The sequence below is a fragment of the Oculina patagonica genome, chromosome 1 (assembly GCF_052425735.1).
Source record: "Oculina patagonica isolate OP01 chromosome 1, crgOcupat, whole genome shotgun sequence".
In the NCBI taxonomy this organism is placed as follows: Eukaryota; Metazoa; Cnidaria; class Anthozoa; order Scleractinia; family Oculinidae; genus Oculina; species Oculina patagonica.
Genome location: NC_135758.1, coordinates 23,553,793 through 23,579,464, shown reverse-complemented (window position 1 = coordinate 23,579,464; position 25,672 = coordinate 23,553,793). Strand labels below are relative to the sequence as shown.

Sequence of the window (25,672 nt, the reverse complement as noted above, 5' to 3'; positions counted from 1 at the left end):
TTGGAGGTGGCGACTGCATTGGAGCCAAAGTCACCTTTGAAAGGGTGAGCTTAACTTAGCACCTAAAATTTTTCACTGGCGACCAAACTTGAGCAGTTGGTGGCCAAATGGCCTTAAAAGAAAAATAAATAAACTTGGAGGGTTAATTTGTAGCACAGTGTTCATCAGTGCTTTCCCTACAGAAGGGATTGAACCTCTTTAATACAGACACCAAAGGTGCAGAGCTGAGTGTCCATATTATGAAGATGTCCGTATTATAGATTGAAGTAGAGATTATACAAATTCTGGTTTGTCTGAGATGGAGTGAACTGTCCATGATACAAATGTGTCCATAATATGGAGGTGTCTGTAAATAGAATTTTGACTGTATTTCAGGTCCTATGCAGGTCACAAGAAAGAAAGAAAATATTTACATAAGGTAAACTACACTTCTTATAGCACGCAGTAATTCTTCCAACGTGAATTACTGCATGGAAATGCACGATGACAGACAGGAAAATTTCTTGATCTTGTTACTTGGAAGTGAGTACGTAAAATCAAAGAACCAGCTACATATCATACATATATAGGTACCAGAACTATGCTATCTGCAAGTTTTCTATGAATCATTCACTTTCAACATCAATGAGTTTCATGTAATATCAAACATAAGAGACAATGTTTCATCGAGATATCCAAACATCGACAATAGAGTTGAAAATATAATGAGCAGGGGAGTAGTTTTGATGAAATTTGATGTGTTTGGATAGCAGAGAAAACATTGTCTTAAGTGATTGATATATCTTCTCAATCAAAACAAAAACTACAGAGTAAAGGGAGAAATAAAATTATAAATATCTATGCTAATTAGGAACGGGTATCAAAACCTCCTTCATGGTTATGATTTTCTGTGTCTTAACTTGATGAATAATTTATTAATGAGTTTGACAATATTTATATAAAATCAAGACTATCAAGGATCGGATCAAAGGGTGATACAAAATACTATATGCTTCTTTGTTTTGTCTAATTCATGTTTTTTCTTATAACACTGTACTGATAAAATCTTTATCCAATATGGTTAAATCCAATATGGTGAAAAAAAAATTCTAAAAATAATCCACATCCTTTTAAGTATGACCAGTCTAATGGAGGTAAATGTGTTTTTATGAAAATTCCATCATGCACAGTTTACTTATGGATGGAAATAAAATAACAAGTATGAAATTACTACAAACAATGCAAAGTAATCAGTCTCACCACTTTTTGGGCATTTTCTTGAAGCTGTTGAAGGGCAATCTTTAATGCTGCCAGCTGAAAAAGTGGGTGCCATAAACAATAATATTACCATAAACATTTTGTTTGTTTTCTTTGCTAGGGTGATAAGCATGAAAACAAATGTATCCACGACACACTAGCTAAGTTCACCCTCAAGCCTTGCCTGCAAAGTGCAAACAAGTCTGTAAAGTTCCTCATCAATAACTTCTCAAAGCAGCGAAGGTGTCAAAGGACTAATTGGAATAGACCTTTCCCACATTATGCTTTGATGCCTGCAAAGAATTGGTTTCAAGTCGAGGACTGGGTAGACATGTCCTGCATTACGCTTTGATGCCCATAAACAATGGTTTTCAAGTCCTATATTATAGTCAACCTGTGCCTCAACTTGAAAACCATTGTTCGCATTCACTGGAAAAAATGCGGGAAAGGTCTTTTGGCTAACGTCGAGGCTTGGAGGTGGAGTTTGAACCACAGGAGGCCCAGGCTCTCTCGTTAATTATTTGCAACGGTCGTTGTCGGTTCGACTCAAGCGATCGAAAAATATGCTTCATAAATTGACGAATTTGAGATCTTTCGTTCCTAAATTACAATAAACTGTAAGCCATATAAATAAAGATCACTTACCTATTGTTGATTGTCTGTTATTGTGTGATTTTGAGGGGTTTTGGGACGTTTATTCCTCACTTGCCGCTGACGCCCCCTACTAATACCAAAGAAAAAGACAAGGCATGCAGCTTCCAACGCCGCCAAGTCCCGACACGGCCCAGAATTTTTCCAATTTCTCGTATTTCCAGGCGTCGCTTCGCCATCCAGCCTCGGTCAAATATAGTTCGATAAATTACCAAATTGTGGCAATCGCCCGGTTTTAATGACCTAAACAGCCGCTGCGAATTTTCACATTCGACAAGAATCCGCCATCGTCAGTGGATGTGGCGGAAAGGCGGAGATCATAACGCCGTTATCAAATTCAAAGTTTAAAAAAACCGAGGTCAGATTACGCGTGCAAGCGACAAATGAACATTCTACCCCTCCCTACAGTGCTAGACGTGTGCGACGAAAAGACATTCCCATGCGGACTCTCATGTGGGTCAAGTTTAGTTTAAAAACAATGTAATGGTAATTGTAAAAAAGTGTAGTAATGAAAGCATTAAAATTGAAATAAAAGTTCATCATAATGATGGTATAAGCTTTTGTCGTTCCTCTTCTGGGAATGTCTTTTCGTCGCACACGCCTAGCACTGTAGGGAGGGGTAGAATGTCCATTTGTCGCTTGCACGCATAATCTGACCTCGGTTTTTTTAAACTTTGAATTTGATAACGGCGTTATGATCTCCGCCTTTCCGCCACATCCACTGACGATGGCGGATTCTTGTCGAATGTGAAAATTCGCAGCGGCTGTTTAGGTCATTAAAACCGGGCGATTGCCACAATTTTCGGCCCAAAGCTTGGTAATTTATCGAACTATATTTGACCGAGGCTGGATGGCGAAGCGACGCCTGGAAATACGAGAAATTGGAAAAATTCTGGGCCGTGTCGGGACTTGACGGCGTTGAAAGCTGCATGCCTTGTCTTTTTCTTTGGTATTAGTAGGGGGCGTCAGCGGCAAGTGGGGAATAAACGTCCCAAAACCCCTCAAAATCACACAAAAGCAGACAATCAACAATAGGTAAGTGATCTTTTTAGTGCAGAATGCACTATTGTGATGGTTTGGTGGGTTGGCGTCTGCTAAACCCCTAAACCACTAAACCGCTAACGCGGTGTAAACTTTTAATCACCAATTAATTAATTAATATCAATTAATTAATTATTCCAGAGGAGGGGTGGGGGTGGGGAGCACCTGACCGTACCCCTAGGTAAAACCTGGAGCACATCTACGTTACTTTCATATGAAGATCTCAAACGTATATATTTGTTTCAGAAAACCCTTTGCTCTCCTTGTGGTACTACTCAACGTAATTTACACCAAACGCATGCGCAGATTAGTCTACGTTGTTTTCTGGAACTATCATGAACATCGCTTGTATTGCGTGTTTGCGGTAGGCTTCCTGCAGACTTCTTGGCGCCAAGTAAAAACCGCAAATTAATTAAATTAGATTTTGAGACTTTCACAGCGCTTTCGTAATTAGGTATGCAAAAACTTGCACCGGGATTTTCGGCGTGAACACCTGATAACCAGGAAACAAATATCCTAGCTGTACTGCGTTTTAAAAAACCTGTCGAAAAATATGTTTTTTGATTAGATTTGTTTCTTTAGTTTTTGAGAATCGTCTTTCATGCAGTCTAAACCATAACTTAATTAAATTAAACAAATGTCATCGATGCCACCGTAAAACAAACAAAAAACAAAAGTTTCATGTTATTGCATTTTCAATTTCAAGGAAGACAAAAGTATTTTGTTACAAAGGAACAAAAGTGTCGTGTTACGTTTGCAAAGATTAGCGTAAGGAACACCTGGGAAAGAATACAAGTAGCCTGTGAACAGTTTTTCCGAAAGTAAAATAAAGCAAAAAAACACGAACATATATAACACATCATATTTTCAATTGTTCCATATTGCATTCTGCACTTACCAAATCATCGAGATTTTTTTATATGGCTTACAGTTTATTGTAATTTAGGAACGAAAGATCTCAAATTCGTCAATTTATGAAGCATATTTTTCGATCGCTTGAGTCGAACCGACAACGACCGTTGCAAATAATTAACGAGAGAGCCTGGGCCGCCTGTGTTTGAACATCATACTGCTGTCCTATGCATATGGCATATTATACAGGCTTGACAGGGGACACTAGAAACTTAATGTAAGATTAATAAAAGTGAAATGGGCCACAATGGTCTTTACCATCATGCCATCAGTAGCACAGGCTAACCATAATGTGAATCACATACATTTTGAAACAAGGTACTTTCACTAATTAGACACAGTATAAAGCATGACAAGTTTACAACACCTTGTCAGAAAAGTGAGAAGACAGTGCCTTTCTTCTCCTCTCTGTGTACTGCTTGTAGAACTGCTGCAACCTTGAGGCCAACACATGTTCTTTACTGAACAGTGGATGATGAGTGAAGGTGAGAGTAGATAAGTCAACATCTAGCTGAAATTGAGCTGCTTCTTCATCTGTGGAAAATAAACAAATTTAATTGTTTAATGGACATCAGTGCACACATAAATGCTACAAAAAGAAAAGAAACACATTGAGTAGCTTTCACATTGATCCATGGCAATAAAATTTGTAAAAGTTATTTAAATCACTGTGTAAAATGTAAATTAACATCTAACTGCTATATATTGACACTTGTGAATAAGAACGGTGAGTACCGGTACTACTGAGCCATTGGGTTGGCGTTGAATAAACTTTTAGTTCTAATCAGCATCTTCTGTTGTTATGAAAACAGTATATATGTTGTGGTTTCAAATACTTTTATCTTTGGTTTAAAAAATTTCAAACCAGTTTGATTTTTATTTCCTTTTGTTTCAGATTATGGTAATGAATAGGAGACAATGAAAAATACAAATCAAACTGGTTTTAAAAAATACAAACCAAAGATAAATTCAAACTGTGGAAACATACATACACCTACCAGTTGTATTGATAAACTTGCCATCAAATGGCTCCATGTGAGACTACAAAAGAGAGTGAGAAATACCATTTAGGCCACACAACATAAGGAGAGTCCACAAAGTATGCAAACTATATTGATGTTCAGTTTACTAATAAATGGCTAACATGACTGGTGAAGTTGTCCGCTGACACATCATGGCTGCTGATCGCAGACCAAAGGGAGGGGCGATGTCAAAATAGAGAAAAGTGTATCTTTTGGGATACACTAGCTGGACTTTCAAACTTCAGAAAATTTTAGTGAACGAAATGTTATTATTCGAATTTATGAGCCGCTGTTGCCTTCTCGAAAATTGTAGCTGGCCTTTTTTCGTGCCCAAAATGACTTTTTTTTTTCTCTCCGAAAACAACAGGCATTACTTTTCCCATGTCACAAAAGTTTGAGCTAAAGAAATCTCCAGTTTTTCATCACACTTAAATCCGAAAATTGTTGGCGATTATAGGTCCTTTGAACAGATATTCACCGAAATGGTCTGTGGGTTGCTCCTGCATTCTGGAGTCAAGCATTCTGCAAAATTGTTTTGCTTCATTTTTTTAACCTGCCACCAACTTTCAACAAATAATGAAAGCATAAAGGAACAAATAATATTTATTTGAATAAAATTAATTAATTTTTATCTCATTTGCATTTATTACAATTTTGGAATGGCTTTTCGTGTACACTACATGAGGCACAAGCGCCGAGAAGACCTTTTGTTCACACTACATGAAGTATGAGAGGAAACTGCTGTCTGTGTTAATGCGGGCACGAGTTGAATCGCAGTCATTGACACGATTGAAGAATAGGATCTTTTTCACTTCACGTGCGGCCTTCACGGATGGATTGAAACCTTCTGAATGGAGCCACTTTGCTTTATAAACCATACAACAACACAAGAAAGCCACGAGAAAAAGGAAATTTATTGTGTCGCTTTTTTCATCGCTAAGTTGAAACTCAGAAAAAGGGTAGCCGACCGGATAGGTTTTTTTCTTGTCGCCCGAAAGTAACATGTTGTTTGATTGTTTTTTGGCAGGTAAATGAGGAAATTATGTTTAGCTGCGGAACACAACCAAGCATTTTATATGAAGAAGATCTGGGAAGGGTGGTTGCTTAAAACTTTCTGTTTGTGTTCTGTGTGTTTTTCATCAAACTATTTAAAGTGCTATTGATATTGCCTCTTTGTATATGTTTGTCTTGACGTAGTTGCTGTTTATGTGTGTATAGTGTTGGGTGGTCAGGCGGTAAAGATAATCAAAGATAACTATGAGTTAATGAGTATGTGAAAAACAATTAAATCACTTTCTACCACATCATGCAGAACTAAACACTTTAATAGTCAAGTTCATTCTGGGAAAAAAAAGTCTATCTAGTCAGTTTCAAAGTAAACGTTTCCAGGTTTGTTCAGAGAACGTTTGAAGTTGTCCTTCAGTAACATCATGAGTGATAGTAATTTAAATCAGTCGAGTGAGGCCTTAGCTACTGTATTTTGTGTACTTTATTTCTAGCTTTCGTCCATCCACGGTATCATTATTCCCTGATAATGCCGTGGATTGGCGAATGCTAGAATCACTTAGTTAAGGCCTCGCTCGACTGATTTAAATTACTATCACTTTGTTCTGAGAGCTTGCTTCTTAATAAAATGATAATAAAACTATTCTTAAATCAGGAATTATCCTTTCTTTAAAGTTTTACGATAAGTACAGGTGATGTTTATGCGCCGGTTAACTTTCCTTTCTTTATGGCCTTTAGAGGAGGTTATTTGTCAATAATAGGTACCCTGTTATCCTAAATAACATTGACCGTAACTGTGGGCAAGCTTAATTTGCTCAAGGTACATATTTCCACTTTAAGCAAGTAATTTGTGCTTGTCTATAGTTGCATAATGATTGCCAAAGAGAAAAACGTCATAAACTGGAGGAAAAACATCATTTACTCGTACCCCAAGGGCGACAGATGTAGAAGTCGGACCTGTACGTATCACAAAGCTGGAAGAATCATTTATATTCATCGGTAAATAATCTTTTCCATGTCAAGGGAATGAGTGTTGAAAATAAGTTTTGCAGGGTCTCTGAAGGGTTTGAAGCAGTCATTTTGATAAACTATTCATTAATCAAAACCATATTATTATATGATAGCAACATGAAGAAATATATGTTTGTTTCCTGGACTTATTGGAAACAAGCCGCTACTACGTTTTTCGAATACTGTCTTCCACTTTTCAAAATGTAAATTAGAACTGCTTCACTTAAGTACGTGTGAAGAGAAAATGTTGAAAAAAAATTGACCAGAGTCTTTGAAGCAGTCATTTTGATAAACTATTTGAGCAAAACAGTATCGTTATATGATAAAAGCATGAGCACTGAAATAGATGATGTAACTATCTTTCTTGACGCCATTAGAGCCAAACCACATCTTCCTATTTCGATTATGTTTTCCGCTTTAATTCAAGATGTAAATTTGTTCTGCTTCGTTAAAAGTGGTAGTTGTTACATTAGCGACCTTCAGATTGGACTACGAGTACGAGATTGAGTACGAGTACGAGTTTTCAAACCAAATTCGTGTGCCTCCAATAATCACTTATCACACCAATCCCTAACGTTTGTTCATGTGTTAGTCAGCAGCAGGGAAGAGTTATGTGTCATGGTCAGAAAAAATCAAAGAAATTTTGGCCACAGCCAAAAACTCATACTTTGTCAGTTTGAGGGCCTAGGTATGTAACTGAAAGATATGAAGTTAGTTTTTCGAAATATTCAAATTTACGGCAGAAAACCACGAATAACGGTAATCGTACCGGAAGCTCAAATTTCACTTCTCGACAATCCGAAATTTCACGCTCTTCAGCTTCTTGCTACCCAGACGTTTCAACCGCTGTAAATCTTTCCTTACCTTAGTTGCATAGATTGACTCTTCCTTTATTGAAATATAGTTAGTATTTTTATCTCTGATTATTTCTGAGCCAGCTGAGCCTCGATTAAGTAGACACATTTTTCTCATTTAGGAAAAAGGCTAAAATAATCCAAATTCAGTGAGGAAAAAAGCTGACCGGTAGTGCTCCAAATCTTCTGATATTTTAGCCAAAGAGAGTCCAGTCGTTGAATTTTACGTTTATGGTTTCAAAAGTGTAGGATCTAGTAGCAGTTTTTAACAAAGGTCGATCAAAGGTCGACAAAATTACAATTCCGCGGCTTTGAAAAGAACAACTGAAACACGTGACACGAAACACGCAATAGAGTAATTTGTATATTTTTGGGGCAAAGACAACACGGTAAAAGTAGCTTTGAAGTTTTATACGTTTGAGACTTTAGAAAAATAGTATTTATCCTAAAGATTGCCTACAATATAAGAAATACCAAAAATAACAGCACTTGAACTCTCCCTGATGTTCGTCACGCACGAGCGACTTGGAGCGGCGAATGACAAAAATATTTTCCATTGATTCAAAGTAAGTCATATTCTGAAATAAGAAAAATCTATTTTCTTTAAACTTTGCCCACCAATCTGTCTTAACTAAAAAACGAAACAGCTTTCATATTTGCAAATATCGCAAGAAATATTTTTTTAAGAATTACATTCAATTGGACCACGACCGGCCTATTTTTAGCAATGGCGACAACTGAAAATAGGAAAAAACGTCGAGTCACCGCTTCGAAAATTTATGCTCCAATTTTAGGAATTGTCTTAACTCTCCTGGAATAAATTGGATTTTTATCTGTATAAAGCACGCAATTTTGGTTCGTTAAAAAGAAACAAACAATACGGAATATTTTTGATTTGAAGTGTACTTGGCCATCTGACGCCAACGGCTCAAAAAAATCATTGCACATTTTCAACGGGTCATTGCGCAAAAGTCCAACTACTTCCGCATTACATTTGTTTCCATACCAACTAAAAAGAAGTCAAAGAGTATGGAAATGGAAAAATATGTTGTGGTTTAAGCGAGCTTTTAGTGCAACCAGGCGGCAACTTGGCTTATGTTGCGAACATGTTTTGTTTACATTGCAACAGCGGGCAGTTGCTCACGCGAAACCAATTTAGCATAAACAACACAATATTTCGTAAACATTGTAACCTTACAAAACTTTATATCCGCTCACACAATAAAACATCATTTAAAACTCGAAAACCTTAGCAGCTAGCGAGTCAGCAAAAAAGATACTGTCGCCTACCTGCAAGCCGGTGAGACAACAAAATTCATTGTCAGGTCCGCCATGGCCATGTTATTGGATTCCACATTTCTTTCTGGTTTTCGTCAACCATAGTATCCGCAGAAAGATTCAAACGGTAAACATAACACACATAACATAACATTGAACATACCACATGATTGTGATAACTGAAACAAATGAAAGAAAGTTGCGGGCAACACATCCCAAGAAATCAATCGATCACAACAGATCGGCTTGAACAGTTGATTGAAAGTTGCGTCACGCAATCTAACCTGAATCCAACTGCCTTATGGGCGAACTGAATAATTATTGTCCAACAATCGGACTGTCCAAAATATCGGCTCTAAATATTTTTAACAGATGTATATGTCCTCGTGTGCACCATTTTGGTATGTTTATTAGAAATTGACCTCAATTGACCTCATTAGAAACAAAGCTTACGTATTAAGCTGAAAACGTATTTAGCTGAAAGAAAACTCAAACAGTCCTATTCGCGGACGGGTTTTTTCATTCCCCGGTTGGGCGGGTTCGTTAGGGGGGGGGGGGGGTGTAATAGAGCTCAATTGACCTCATCATCTATTCCTTCTTACGGAGAAAGAAGTAGAGTGGAAATTATCAGAAGGATAGAAAAACCCTGCACATTTTCTGGCCACACTAAAAATATAGCCAACGAAAAAGTGAACAAGACATTTTTGCCTAGAAAAATTTTCCACTCAGCCATTAATGGAAATCTATAAGCTTATACTACCGTAATGTGAGATACGTTTACAAACCTGATCTTGTCGGCCATGTGCACATTTAGCACATCTCTGCTTCTAATGGCTTTTTTATCACCACGGTGAGTGGGATATTAGAAAGGCCCGTGCTGTTTTGAATATTTCCTATGAAATCAGAATGGCGATGCTTGGGACTTATATAATTTCGCCTTTCTTTGATGAAGACAATCCAAATACACCTGCTCTTGCAAAAACTAGTTCGTGCTCTAACAGAAATGCCACGAAATTAAATGGTTTGCTATAAGATCATTGCAGTCTCCAAGACGAACGAGCTCGGTTATCCCCTTCGATTGCCGCAACTTCCTCTATACTTTGAAGTGTGAAACAAAAAGCGCAACTCCTCCATTTGTTTTGTAAGTTGATAATGCTTCGCGAGAACAACAACAAAGTATGAATGACAAGTGCGTGGCGGCGTGGTTTGTAAAGATTTATTTTTGTTCCACTTTTTATTTCTTTCTTACTTACCTTTCTCGTTTACTAGAACAATTTATTATTTTGAAAAAGCGGGTTTTTTTGTATTTAAAAGGCGAGCCTAAAATTTCAAATTTGGAAGCATCCAGATGTAGATGTACAGGAAGTGGTCGAAAACAAGAAATCAAACAAATACGTCGGTCAAAAATATTTACAGCCCATATTTTGGACAGTCCGATTCTTGGACAATAATTATTCAGTTCGCCCATAAGGCAGTTGGATTCAGGTTAGATTGCGTGACGCAACTTTCAATCAACTGTTCAAGCCGATCTGTTGTGATCGCTTGATTTCTTGAGATGTGTTGCCCGCAACTTTCTTTCATTTGTTTAACAGTTTTAAGTTATCACAATCATGTGGTATGTTCAATGTTATGTTATGTGTGTTATGTTTACCGTTTGAAACTTTCTGCGGATACTATGGTTGACGAAAACCAGAAAGAAATGTGGAATCCAATAACATGACCATGGCGGACCTGACAATGAATTTTGTTGTCTCACCGGCTTGCAGGTAGGCGACAGTATTTTTTTTTGCTGACTCGCTAGCTGCTAAGGTTTTCGAGTTTTAAATGATGTTTTATTGTGTGAGCTGATATAAAGTTTTCTAAAGTTACAATGTTTACGAAATATTGTGTTGTTTATGCTAAATTCTTTTCGCTTGAGCAACTGCCCGCGGTTGCAATGTAAACAAAACATGTTCGCAACATAAGCCAAGTTGCCGCCTGGTTGCACTAAAAGCTCGCTTAAACCACAACATATTTTTCCATTTCCATACTCTTTGACTTCTTCTTAGTTGGTATGGAAACAAATGTAATGCGGAAGTAGTTGGACTTTTGCGCAGTGATCCGTTGAAAATGTGCCATTTTTTTTGAGCCGTTGGCGTCAATGGCCAAGTAGACTTCAAATCAAAAATATTTCGTATTAATAGTTTCTTTTAAACGAATCAAAATTGTGTGCTTTATACAGATAAAGGTCCAATTTATTCCAGGAGAGTTAAGACAATTTCTAAAGTTAGAGCATAAATTTTTGAAGCGGTGACTCGATTTTCACTTGTCGCCATTGCTAAAAATAGGCCGGTTGTGGTCTAAAAATGAATAAAATATTAGAACATATATCTTACGATACTTGCAAATATGAAAGCTGTTTCGTTTTTTAGTTAAGACAGATTTGTGGGCAAAGTTTAAAGAAAATAGATTTTTCTTTTTTCACAATATGGCTTACTTTGAATCAATGGAAAATATTTTTGTCATTCGCCGCTCCAAGTCGCTCGTGCGTGACGAACATCAGGGAGAGTTCAAGTGCTGTTATTTTTGGTATTTCTTATATTGTAGGCAATCTTTAGGATAAATACTATTTTTCTAAAGTCTCAAACGTATAAAACTTCAAAGCTAATTTTACCGTGTTGTCTTTGCCCCAAAAATATACAAATTACTCTATTGCGTGTTTCGTGTCACGTGTTTCAGTTGTTCTTTTCAAAGCCGCGGAATTGTAATTTTGTCGACCTTTGATCGACCTTTGTTAAAAACTGCTACTAGATCCTACACTTTTAAAACCATAAACGTAAAATTCAACGACTGGACTCTCTTTGGCTAAAATATCAGAAGATTTGAAGCACTACCGGTCAGCTTTTTTCCTCACTGAATTTGGATTATTTTAGCCTTTTTCCTAAATGAGAAAAATGTGTCTACTTAATCGAGGCTCAGCTGGCTCAGAAATAATCAGAGATAAAAATACTAACTATATTTCAATAAAGGAAGAGTCAATCTATGCAACTAAGGTAAGGAAAGATTTACAGCGGTTGAAACGTCTGGGTAGCAAGAAGCTGAAGAGCGTGAAATTTCGGATTGTCGAGAAGTGAAATTTGAGCTTCCGGTACGATTACCGTTATTTGTGGTTTTCTGTCGTAAAATTGAATATTTCGAAAAACTAACTTCATATCTTTCAGTTACATACCTAGGCCTACAAATTGACAAAGTATGAGTTTTTGGACTGTGGCCAAAATTTCTTTGATTTCTTTGATTTTTTCTGACCATGACACTTATAGTTCGGGGGATACAATCGTGTCGAAATTCCAAAGTCGAACTCGTACTCGATCTCGTACTCGTAGTCAAATCTGAAGGTCCCACTTTTGTGGGACGGCCAATATAACCAAAGTTTGACAAACTGCTTGTTAGTTTACCACATCATGTTAAACTGTGGACTTGTGCAAGTTACAAAATGTGGTATACTGGCTGTCCGAGCCGATAAAATAACAAATGTCCTCAAAGCAAACAGCATCTGCATCGAGCATAATTATTTATAGCGTTTTAAAGAGCTGAACCAATATTGAGAGCACTTAAACCATTGAATTGAGGTATGCATTTTTTATCTATTGTAGCCACGACCTTATGTGCGGACATGCACGTATAGAGTATAAAGGAAGTCAATTGACAAGGAAAATGTAGCATAACAAATATGATGCTGCACACCTTCTTTAGCCGTTGTTAACCTGTTAACGTGGTTGTAATTCCAAGAAATTATTAAAAAATAAATAGTTGGACAACAACAATCAACAAGGAACACTGACAGAGTTGACTTGTTTAATCTCAGACAAACGGCTCAAAAATGCTGTTTTGAACGTTGTTGTGAAATTTTTAAGTTCCGTTAATTCCAAAAAAGGAAATGAACGCAACCTAACGATGCTGTCGAGGCAGGTAAACACTTGCGGTTTCATGACGAAACAATGAAAGTGATCAATCAAAGACGTCAATGCACTTCCAATTGTTCCTTTGTTATCATCTTATCTGAAAGTGCTTAAAAACGTGCTTTCTGCGCCATTCGTGTACATTTTGCCTGTTATCCTGACGCTAGTAAACATGGCACTCAATCTCTTTCCACGCGATGTTGCAGATGAACTGAAAGCATATGCCGAGAAGGCCAGCTTACATTGTGCCAAAGTGCGTTTTGGCAAAAAAGGGGAAGCAGACGCTGCCAAGATTGAAGCCGAGCAACACTATGACAATTTCAAAGAGAAATCTGAGGGACTCCTGTCGGACACCTCTTGTGAGAATATCAAATGGATGCTTTGGAGAGCCGCGTGGTACACCGCCAACACTAGAAAGGGCTATAAAGGCGACGCCGAAAAGGACAAGCAAAGCATCGAAGAACACGTTCAGAAGGTCATCAAGAAAGGAGAAGTTTCCACAACGTTACTGACAAATGTGAGAGAGATGGGCTGGGGCGCCGCCTGGTTTGCTGCAAACACCATTGTTGGCTACCATGATGATGCAGTTCGCGATAAAGCAAACCTAGATGCATATTTTGCCAAAATACAAGGAGAGGTCAACCTGGTTGCTATGAACTTCATCATGGACGACGCCAAAATCCTAGCACAGCAGCCAAAAGTTGTTGCTGAAGAAACCCTGGTAAACAACGGTGATATACAGCAGGCGATGGCATTCAAGTTCTCAGTAACTGAGGGAAAGACAAGTTCCACCTCACATAAGATCGCTTTCAGTTATGGTATCAAGACGAGCTTTAGCGCGGGCTTCTTTGGTTTTGCCGACAGCAAGTACGAGCTTTCTTTCAATTTCTCACACGACCACACTTTCTCAGAGTCCACTAGTACTGGTGTTACCAAGTCGTATGAATTCCCACTGGCAGTTCCTGCACATACGACATATGTGGCCAAAGGGATGGTGCACGAAGCCAAGATGGACGTCCCTTATGAGCTTGTGTTCGACTTTGGTGGGGCAAAACGATCAGTTAAAGGGATTTGGAAAGGAGTTGCAGTCAGCAAGGCCACTTATCAAGTCGACAAAAATAATGGGACACGATTATGACAACATTGAACTAAAGTGTGATAATGAAGTTGTTAAAATATGGCCTGAATATCTTTTAGTGCCATGTTCTTTTCAACAATAGTTAAGTGTGATATCTAAATCCAAATCCAGTTAAGTGTGATACCTAAAACCAAAAACGTAAAGCCAGCTTTTCATCATAGTGTACTTTATAAGTGTGATATCAAGGTCGATGCAAACAAGGCCCATATCAAATTGTGACATATTAGTCTCAACAAGACTTTGAAGAATGTGATACCTAGGTCAGTAAATACAAGACCTCTAACATCTGAAAACAATATACAAGAACACCAAGTGTGAAACCTAATTAAGGCTCAAAAACATGTATTACAGAAACAGTGTTTGATTGGCCCTACAAGTTTATAACCAGATTCTTGCAACATTAGGCTTTATGCCGATGTAATTGCAAACGAAAACATTCATTCAGACGTATTAATAAAAATTTATTAATATCATAAAAGAACATTGATGCTTCGTATAATTATTCATGGAAATTCCAAGCTGCAAAGCCCCCTGAATGTTCAACACACTGCTTAATAAAGATACACACATATACGGTGTATCTTCTGTCAGAAGAAGAGTAGCAATTGAATTAACCCGGGCATCATTAAATTAACTAGTCTTCCGAGCATTTTAAAATTCTTTCACTTAATGCTATTCTAGAACAAGGCACCTTATTACTGAATGATAGGTGAAACTTTTCTCAAAGTTTTATTGCCATCGTGTTAAAGTTAAAAATGTTGACTCAAAGCTAATTTTGTCATTGATAAGTGCATGTGCCCAGGATAACTGCGGAGCCACCTAAAGTGATCTTCATATTATGCCTTGACGTAGATGCTGTTTAAGAGCGTACGATGTTATGTAGTCAAATGGTAAAGATAATCAAAGATAACTGTAAGTGTGTAAAAAAAACAAACCACACTCTTTTAACACATCATGCAGAACCGAGTAACAGGAATATGTAGTCAACTTCATACCGGGTAGTCTTCTGCCACTAAAAATTACGTTTAAGTTTATCTAGTTTTTCCCACTTACCTTTTCAAAGTAAACATGCATTACAGCTTTTGATTAGAGTTTGCTTCTTAATGAAACCATAGTTCTTAAATAAGAAATGATCCTCCAAAGTTTTGGGATTAGTACAGGTCATGTCCATACGCCGGTTGCTCCTTTTAGAGAAATAAGTTATCCTAACTTTCATTTTTTTACGGCCGTAAGAGGAGGTCATTCGTCAACAATAGCTACACTGTTTACCCAAGCAACCTTTAATGTAACTGCAAAATTTTGTGCTTACGATCAAGTTTAACTTGCTAAGGATACATATTTCCGCCAAGTAATGATGGTATAAAGTTGCATAATGACTGCTAAAGAGCAAAACATCATTAACTGGCGGAAAAAAAATATGATTTACTTGTGCCCCAAAAGCGACAGATGCATAAGTAGGATCTTTACTTCACAGAAAGCTGGAACAAACATTTACATTCATCAGTAGATAACCTTTTCCATGTCAAGAGAATGAGTGTTGAAAATAAGTATTGCAGGGTCTCTGAAGGGATTGAAGCAGTCATTTTGATAAACTATTTAATCAAACCAATATTATTTATTATATGATAACAGTATGAAGAGATATGTGTTTGTTTCCTAAACTTATTGGAAACAAGCTGCTACTACGTTTTCGAATGTCTTCCGCTTTTCAGAATGTAAATTAGTACTGCTTCACTTAAGTACGTGTGAAGAGAAAATGTTGAAAAAAAATTGACCAGAGTCTTTGAAGCAGTCATTTTGATAAACTATTTGAGCAAAACAGTATCGTTATATGATAAAAGCATGAGCACTGAAATAGATGATGTAACTATCTTTCTTGACGCCATTAGAGCCAAACCACATCTTCCTATTTCGATTATGTTTTCCGCTTTAATTCAAGATGTAGATTTGTTCTGCTTCGTTAAAAGTGGTAGTTGTTACATTAACTTTTGTGGGACGGCCAATATAACCAAAGATTGACAAACTGCTTGTTAGTTCACCACATCATGTTAAACTGTGGACTTGTGCAAGTTACAAAATGTGGTATACTGGCTGTCCGAGCCGATAAAATAACAAATGTCCTCAAAGCAAACAGCATCTGCATCGAGCATAATAGCGTTTTAAAGAGCTGAACCAATATTAAGAGTACTTAAACCATTGAATTGAGGTATGCATTTTTTATCTATTGTAGCCACGGCCTTGTGTGCAGACACGCACGTAGAATATACAGGAAGTCAATTGACAAGGAAAATGTAGCATAACAAATATGGTGCTTCACACCTTCTTTAGCTGTTGTTAACCTGTCAACATGGTTATAATTCCAAGAAATTATTTAGAGAAGAGTTAGACAACAACAATCAACATGTAATACTGACAGCCGGAGTTGACATTCTCAGACAAATGGCTCAAAACTGCTGTTTGAACGTTGTTGTAAAATTTAACAATAAACAAGTTCCTTTAATTCCAAAAAAGGAAAGGAACTCAACGATGCTGATGATGCAGGAAAAAAGTCTTACAAAATTAGTTACCTGTTACACTTGCGGTTTCCCGATTAAAACAAAAAACAGGAAATTCTTCAGGTCTGAACGATGACGTCAACGCGCCTCCATTGTTCTTTTGTTATCGTCTCGTCTGGCAGTCCTTTAAAACGAGCTTCCTGCACCAAACGTGTACATTTTGACCGTTATCCTGACGCTAGTAAACATGGCACTTGATATTTTTCCAAGCAATGTCGCAGGTGAACTGAAATCGTTCGCCGAGAAGGCCAGTCAACACTGTGCCAAGATGCGCTTTGGTAAAAAAGGGGAAGCAGACGCCGCCAAGATTAAGGCGGATCAACACTATGACAATTTTAAAGAGAAATCCGAGGGCCTCCTGTCGGACACCTCTTGTGAGAATATCAGGTGGATGCTTTGGAGAACCGCATGGCACGCTGCTAATGCTAGAAGTGGCGATGGAGACGAGGCCGAGAAGGACAAACAAAGCGTCGAAGAACACTACCAAGAGGTGATCAAAGAAGGAGAAGTTTCCAACGCGTTACTGACAAATGTGAGAATGATGGGCTGGGACGCCGCCTGGTTTGCTACTAACACCATTGGTGGCTTTCATGACGATGCAGTACGTGATAAAGCAAACGTCGATGCATGGTTTGCCAAAATACAAGGAGAGGTCAACCTGGTTGCGATGAACTTCAACATGGACGAGGCCAAAATCCTATCAGAGAAGCCTAAAGTTGTTGCCGAAGAAACTCTGGTAAACAATGGTGATATACAGCAGACAACGTCGTTCAAGTTTTCCGTAAAAGACGGAAAGACAAGTTCAACCTCACATAAGATCGCTTTCAGCTATGGTGTCAAGACGAGCTTTAGCGCGGGCTTCTCTGGTTTGGCCGACAGCGGGTACGAAATTTCTTTTGATTTCTCAGACGACCGCACTTTCTCAGAGTCAACCAATGCTGGTGTCACCAAGTCGTATAGGTTCCCACTGTCAGTTCCTGCACATAACACATACGTGGCCAAAGGGATGCTGCGTGAAGCCCAGATGGAGGTCCCTTATGAGCTTGTGTTCGACTTCGCTGGAGCAAAAAGATCAGTTAACGGGATTTGGAACGGAGTTGCAGTCAGCAGGCCTACTTTTCAAGTCGATAAAAAACAATGGGAAATGATAATTACAAAACTGGACTAGTTGATAAACGAAAATATAAACCGCCATAGCGCATTTGAAAGAGCTGGCGTTTCGAGCGTTAGCCCTACGCAACAACAGTGTGATACCTGAGTTAAACACAATTTAATCCGAAAAAAAATAATGACTTTATAACCTTTTGAAGCGGTGTTATGAGTGTGATATCTGCTTTAATATAAATAACAACCGCATGGATTGTTTGGAACTAAACACTTTAAGTGTGACAACTTAGTCTGTATAACTATGGCCTGTATACCTTTTTACAAGGCTTAAGAGTGTGATATGTAAGTCGGTAAATGCAAGGTCTCTAACATTTCGAAATAATACACAAGAAGAATATATATAAGTGTGAAGACATGTATTACAGAAACAGTGTTTGATTAAGCCAGCTGCATGCATGTAGCCAGCCCCTAGGCTCAATTATCGTACGCGTGTGAAATTGCAAGCAATTTATATCAATAAAGAACATATATTGGTATTGGCGTTTCGTTATTTCTGAGAATTACAAGCTGCGACGCCTTCTGAATGTTTGACAGTGCTTCATATAGATGCACACATCTACAAAGTACATATCCATTGTTCGCAAAAAGAGTAGCAATTGAGAATAGACCCATGCAGCTTTAAATTCACCAGTCTTCTCAACATTATTAAATTCTACCAGTCGATGACTTTCTAAAAAAAATCACTTTATGACAAAGTGATACTAATTTTACTGAAAGAGCTGGCGGGTGCAAATACTGTATTGTTATTAATGTGCGAACAACCGGGCGGTTATGAAGAAGATCTGGGAAGAGTGGTTGCTTAAAGCTTCCTGTTTTTGTCTCTTTTAAAATATTTTAAGTGCTCTCTTATTGCCCCTTTATATGATGCCTTGACGTAGATCCTGTTTTATAAGTTTGTCAAGATAATTATGTGTGTAGAAAACAAACCACTCATCTACTACATCATGCAGAACTAAATACTGCATCCGCAACAGGAATATGTAGTCAACTTCAAAGCAGGTATTTTTCTGCCACTAAAATGTTTAAGACGTTTTCCACTAAACATTCGAGCAATAAAGGCAAAAATAAAGTTACCAAAAAGACCTCATATCATGGTCACAGTATTAATACAGTGTTAATACGGTTAAGACCGACCTATACAAAATTTTTAATTAGCTCTCAAGGTGATCCCGCGAGAGAAAAAAAAACAATTTGAAGTTCGCCATATTTTAGTTTAAATGGACGTTTCAAGTCAGTTCAAAACAAAACGACCCGCGTTTTAAGTTTTTCCTACGAGGTTTGACATTAATTTTCTCTAGAATGTTTCAGAATTTAATCGCGGGGTCAATTTGAGAAAATAAAAACAGTGAGATGTGTCCAAACAGTATATAAAATGTTTCTGTGCTATAAGCAGGTTTTGGTAATTAATTTTTGCACTCATTGCTCGAACCTTGAGAACAAACCGTCTTAAATTTATGTGCTAGTTTTCTCCTTTTAACTTTTTAAAGTCAAGCGGAATCTCCAGGTTTTGTTCAGAGTTTGCTTCAAGATTTTCTTAATAAAACTTGTCTTAAATCACTGAGAATGATCCATGAAAGGTTTTCGACTAGTACAGGTTACCGTTCATGTGCCAGTGTTGCTCATAAGAAACAAGATGTCGTGGCTTTCTTTTCTTCGTGGCCGTTAGAGCACAAAAAGAGTAAAAGTTGTCAGTTGGAGGAAAAAATATAATTCATTTACCAATGTCTTAAGACCGACAGGTGCATAAGTATGACCCGTACTAATCACAACACCTATATTCATCACAATAACTAGCTTTTCCGTGTTAAGAGAAAAAGTCTTGAAAAAAAAATCGATGCGAGTCTTTGAAGCAGTTTTTTTAATAAACTATTTGAATGAGCAAAAACCATACTGTTATACAAGAAAAGCAAGATGAAATAGATGATGTAGCTATGTTTTCTGACACCATTAGAGCCAAGCCACATCTGCGAACCTCGATTATGTCTTCCGCTTAAAATTCAAGATGCAAATTGGTGCTGCTTTATTAAAGTGGTGCCAGTTGTTACGTTAACTTTAGTCGGACGGCCACAAGACCAAAGTTTAACAAACCAGTTGTTGATCAAGTTACGAAACTGACCTTATACAACAATATAATTATGCACTTAAAGCAAACAGCATCTGTGACGGGCATAATTATAATGGACTTTTAAAGTTCTGAAAGCAATAACAAGAACACTAAAACTACTGATGCATGGTACATGTAGACGTATGTTTAAACTGACAAGTGAAGAGTGGCACAAAACGTATGCTGTGGCGGACTTTTATCGATTTTTTTTCTGGAAAACAAACGTAAACCAGTGACAAGAAGTCCAAAGCAATGTTTATTGGCTAAATCGAAGGCTACGTGCAAAAAATAAGGTTACTTTTGAGCAAAGCATAAATGACCCAGAAACCACCATGATGTGTGGAGCTTTTTATTCTATTGTTCTTCACATTAGGCAACTACAACACAGCTGTACAATTCCTAGCTTAAATCACACACACACATACCTTTACCCACTCTGTTTGCAACAAAGGATCTAGTTCCTCCAAGTTAACAACAGGGGGACGGGTTGGTTTCTCTTTCAGTGGAGATGACAGCCTCTTTAGTTGGCCATCTTCCCCAAACCACTGAGTTCCCTGAGGAAAGCAAACGCAAATAAAGGACCAAGTTCTTAAAAGTACCGTACATTGCAAAAGCTCTATAAAGCTCCCCCCTCCACTCTCTTTTAAGCTTCCATAGATTGTAAATAAGACAGCATATGGACAAGGAAACAAGACATTTTTACGCTTTCAAAGTTATTCTTCCACCACACTCACTTATCATATATTGTTGCTATTTTGTGAAGATGTGTTACCAAGCAGCACTAAAACATTAAAAAGTATATTTTATGTCTTTTATGTCACATGATTTGAACTGCATGTGAGCCCCCTCCCTCTTTATTAAGCCCCCCGTCCCCTCTTAAAATGTGTTAAAAAAGAAATAAGCCCCCAGGGGATTAATAGAGCTTTGACGGTAACTGTTGACTTGTCGATCACCAGCCAAAATAAAGGACTCTATAGTTACTGTATAACATTATACCGTTTTTGACAGAAGATCCACAACCCTAAAATGTGCCAATCACAGTGTGGCAGCCGAGCAGACAGGAGAGTAACAGGGAGAACACACAATCAAAGCATGTCAAAAGAAGAAAATTAATCATTTTATTGAGTTAAATCATAAACCACAAAGGACAATATACATGTAACTTCTTGTTTCTATGAGTTTCTTTCCATCTTGCAGCCTAAAATCTTTCAAGTCTCAGCCTGGGATTTTCAGAACAGGGTCTCTACATCTCCACAAGCCACGGATTTTACCATTCACCACTCACCATGTTACAACAGTTTCACAAGTACCTGATTTCCATCTTTAATCCTGTTTTCCATGATGTTCAAGTTAGCAGGTGAAACTTGTGGCGGTTTTCCAACATAAAAACCTTCTTCTTCCCAGAAACGAGGCTCCACCCCCTCAGGAACTTTATCATCCAATGGAACTAAGAATACGTGACAATTAAAACAGCTGGAACTTTACATGTACAGCTTTCACCCCATTGCATAAAATTAATGTGTATGTACATGGACACCAAGAATGGGAAAAAAGCAGAATTGCAGATTCAACAAAGCTACATACTGTACATTTAAAAGCATATCTACTAAATGCAACAAAATATTACACACTCATGTTTATAATTTCCAATGAATACATGTACATGTGTATAAACATGTAAAAGCATGGAGACCCAATGTTTGGTGCTTATAATCACTAGTAAATCACACCCCAGAATCAGAGAACCATGATTCATGCTTCAGGGCTCACCAGTGACCTCACCTGATAACTACATTTAGATGCAAAAGAAACCATGGATACCCAACCACAATAACGCAATGATGCAGGATTGTTTCTAATGCAAGCATGAGTTGGAGAGACTAAAGAGTAATCCATAGATAGTGTACTTGCTTGTGTCTCAGTAGCCTTTTGAGAACACAGACAGACTCAGGTTCACACAATTGACTAGACTCACCTAAGCTAGCTAGCAAGCTAGCATAATCAGATAGCGCAAAGCGCAAAAATGAGCATCGTGGACAGTCTACTGCCAAATCGGAAACAAAAAGCAAACGACTTTGAGAAAGTCCAAAAACTGACTTCTTACAAACTAAATGCCATGTTTGGACCACAGGGGTGAGCATGCACACCTTTCTTAACATGTCAGGCATTGTGACCTGAGTAGAACAGAAAGAAGACTACAATGTTGACATTAGGGCTTACCAGGCCTCATGCTGGGAATCTTGTAAAGATTGGATTCATCTTCTAGTTGTTTTGCTAATGGCTTATAGGCAGGTTTGCCCCAGAATGTCAAGAGCTCATTTTCTCTCAGTGGTTGCTCTGTTGGCTCCTAAAACAGACAAAGGCTAGCATAAGGATTTTGTTATAATTATTAACCATAACCTCTTAAACAAGCAATGCCACTGGGTTAATCTCAAACTGGTGTCATGCCCAGTACATGTAAAAACGTTTACACCAGAATGATCACCAAAAATGGGAGTCAATGAAGGTTAACCAGAGTTTAAACTTTTTATTCTCCTTGAATGCATAAATTTATGCACAAATTTATCTCAGAGTTTTGAGGTCAAACACAAGATAGAGTTTCTCATTACACCTCGGTGTTTGGAAAAACAATAAAGTTAACTAACCTCATATTTTCAAGTACACACCTCTTCTAAGCTACAATATTTGTCATTCTCAGTGTACCAGTGATATATTTATTGGAGAACAGGTTTTACTATACAAGTATATGTGGTTGTCAAGATTCACTACATTCTGCTCTAATTAATAACTTCATTTAAAATACCTGTCAGCATAAAAATGTGTCGTTTTTAATGGGAAATTTCTAATGCAACAGAGTGCTATGCTGTTGCTAGCATCTCATGTTCAAAGTAGACTTGTAAGCAGTAGTTCATTGATTACCTCAGCTTCTTGTTCAGTCTCTTCTGTTTCCTTTTTATCTTCTTTATCCTTTGTTTCTTTCCCAACAAAAAAATTATAGGCTTCTTCCTCTGTGGGGATACCCTATAGTCGAGATTACAAAGTTAAGTTCACAACTTGTTCAGTTAATTACATACATGAGAGTCACCAAGCTTGTTCTTGACTTATTAAGCACATACTGGTATATATATACGGCTTCCTTTTAAAGGAAGCCTCTAAACTAAACGCGAAAAAATATGGCTTTTAAATTTCCCGTGTGGTGCCATTTTGGAACTTATGACTTCAGTGTGTTGCCCAATTGTTTTACACAAAAGAACCTCTGCTTTCTAATAATAGTGGTAAAAAAATAATGCACTGATGTCATCAAATCCAAAATGACAGTGCACAAGAAATTTAAAAGCACAAAAATTGACAAATCAAAGGCCTAGCATTCAAATGAAAAAACAAATCTGCAACTTTTAACAACCAAAATGGTTTTAAACTGTGGTAAATTTATTATTTTGATCAGAACTGTTTTACAGCCAAGGTTCCCTAAAAATTAGTTTATACCTCTGCAGCTCTCTGTTTAGTTAGTGCAGCTATCTTTCTCCATCTGTTTGCACTTGCAATGCTGGCTTGAAGTTCAGCATCTTCTGTGTCTTCCTCTTCTGGTACATCACCAAGCAACTGAAAAGAATAAGTTGTAATTGTAACTTTATCAATTGAAATTAGTGGACCGGAGGGGGACAGGGGGGCAGCACGAGCCCCGGAGAAAAGGGGCAGGAAGCAGAAGAAGGGACGGCAGGAAGCAGGATTCTTAAGGTGACGGGAACCAAGAGGAAAACAAGTAAAATTTTGCAACATTTCGTAATATTTTGCAATAGATATGGGACAAAGAGGGGGGAATGGCTACGTACTGAAAGGGGCAGGAGGTAGGAATAAAATATACGGGAAGCGAGATTAAAAGGCACGGGAGGTGGGAGGTTCAGAAACCCTGTCCCCCTCCACAAATTACATTGTATGTTACATTTACATGTATTGTTACACGTGCAAATGGCCAGCTCCACAAAGGTTATTTGTTATATCAATTGAACAACAATTTTCAGGACAAACTAGTGTGATCAAGTGGTTTATGGCACTGGTCTCGTAATCCAATAGTCCTGAGTTTAACCCATTTTAAAATACCCTGCTCAGCCCTGCCACTATAAAGCTGGCAGGAAGCTCAACTTGTGAGCCTCCTGCCAGCTGGCAATGTGCAATTAAAATAAACAATCACAATTAATTACACAGCCAAACAAATTATCACATTTACTTTACAACCAAACCACTAACATGTACATGTACATAATTATAATAAATGTAGCCACACAATGTACTAATGATATTCAGTGCATGAACACACTGACCAATAAACGTCCCTGAATTATATGTACTATTGACACAAACAAACAAACAAATTATTGATACAAAATATAATTATGTTGTGGTACAATTTTACCCTTGGCACAATTTGGTATTTTCCTTTGTTTTGTCTGATCATAAATAAAATTGTTTATTATATAAACATCAGTGAAATACCAGGAAATCTTTCGCGCGAAAAAATCATATCTTCACACGTGAAAATAACATGTTATTTTCACATGTGAAGAAATCGATTTCGAAACATTATTTTTCTGACAAGTTTGCCCTGTTTCAATGCTGAATGGGCCAGAGTAAATCGATTTTAAGTCGAAACATCTTCGGATCTTCCTCGGCAATCTTCAGCAATCTTGGGATATCTTCGGAAATTTTCGGAAAAGTTCGGAAAATGTCCGGAAACATTCGTACGACCTTCGGACAATATTTTTGCAAATTTTCGGAAATCTTCGGAAAATGGTCGGCAATCTTCGGAAAATTATCAAAAACATCGTAATTAGTAGGTTTATATAATAAACAGAATATTACATGGTTGCTTAGAGATATGATATTTATCTTCTCGTGTTAAATCGATATCCCACTCGTTCGCTGCGCTCACTCGTGAGATATCGATTTGAACACTTGAAGATAAATTTCATATCTCCACGCAACCATGTAATATCCTCTATATAACAATGGAAAATACCAACTGAAATTGTACCAAGGGTTAAATTGAACCACAACATAATTATACATAAAAACAAATAAATATTAAGTTTCAGCATTACCCCGGCATCATCAAATCTTGTTGGTAAAGGTCTGTCTCTTAGACCACGTAGCCTTCGTTCAGGTGTGCCCTAATGAAATAAATTATAAATGGTAATTATGATTTTGGTGAAAGAATATCATACAATGAATATAAAAATTGCATTGTGACACAGATTTGTATTAACATGTGCATGTATGTACAGTATGTCTGTCCGAACTGTACCCTTAATGAAAACAAAAACAAGATTATGACTTTTGTGCAGACCCAAACTTTCAACTACGTGTACAGTCCACCGTTGAATGTAACTAATTGCTCACCTCTCCTTCTCCAGTTCTGGAAACTGCCTGAAAATATATAAAAAAAATAATATAAACTCAGTGGCCTGGCAGCAGACCTGCAGCAAGCACCATCTACGTATACAATTACTTGTACACTCAGGAAAATGTTTTTAAGTATTATTTTATAAAACCTGGAGCATTTATTGGGTAATGCATTTCCAGAGTTTTGATTGTCTTAGTGGCCATTGGATTTCAGCCATTATACCATATCCGACAAACATGGTTGACAAAAAATCGTCTAAATGTCTATTTTTGCAAAATAAAATTTTAATAATAAAACTAGCAAGATTTTCTGATATTTCATGGTCATTTTTGTTAAAAAAAATAATTTCACACGCTTAT

At 37.5% G+C, this 25,672-nt stretch overlaps 2 protein-coding genes across 2 annotated transcripts in view; one reads left to right on the top strand and one right to left on the bottom strand.

The window, feature by feature from the left end:
• The window catches only part of LOC144642940 (uncharacterized), a 128,924-nt gene that overhangs the window by 88,947 nt on the left and 14,305 nt on the right, over positions 1–25,672 (top strand). The gene's annotated exons all lie outside the window — the stretch shown is intronic.
• The window catches only part of LOC144645836 (coiled-coil and C2 domain-containing protein 2A-like), a 40,042-nt gene that overhangs the window by 6,895 nt on the left and 7,475 nt on the right, over positions 1–25,672 (bottom strand). Inside the window, exons 8-17 of the mRNA XM_078505377.1 lie at positions 25,310–25,336; positions 25,012–25,080; positions 23,399–23,515; positions 22,832–22,933; positions 22,133–22,259; positions 21,223–21,359; positions 20,338–20,466; positions 4,839–4,881; positions 4,208–4,374; positions 1,240–1,293 (exon numbers count right to left, since the gene is read on the bottom strand). Of these exons, the coding sequence (XP_078361503.1) occupies positions 1,240–1,293; positions 4,208–4,374; positions 4,839–4,881; positions 20,338–20,466; positions 21,223–21,359; positions 22,133–22,259; positions 22,832–22,933; positions 23,399–23,515; positions 25,012–25,080; positions 25,310–25,336 (972 nt within the window). The remainder of the gene's footprint in view (positions 1–1,239; positions 1,294–4,207; positions 4,375–4,838; positions 4,882–20,337; positions 20,467–21,222; positions 21,360–22,132; positions 22,260–22,831; positions 22,934–23,398; positions 23,516–25,011; positions 25,081–25,309; positions 25,337–25,672) is intronic.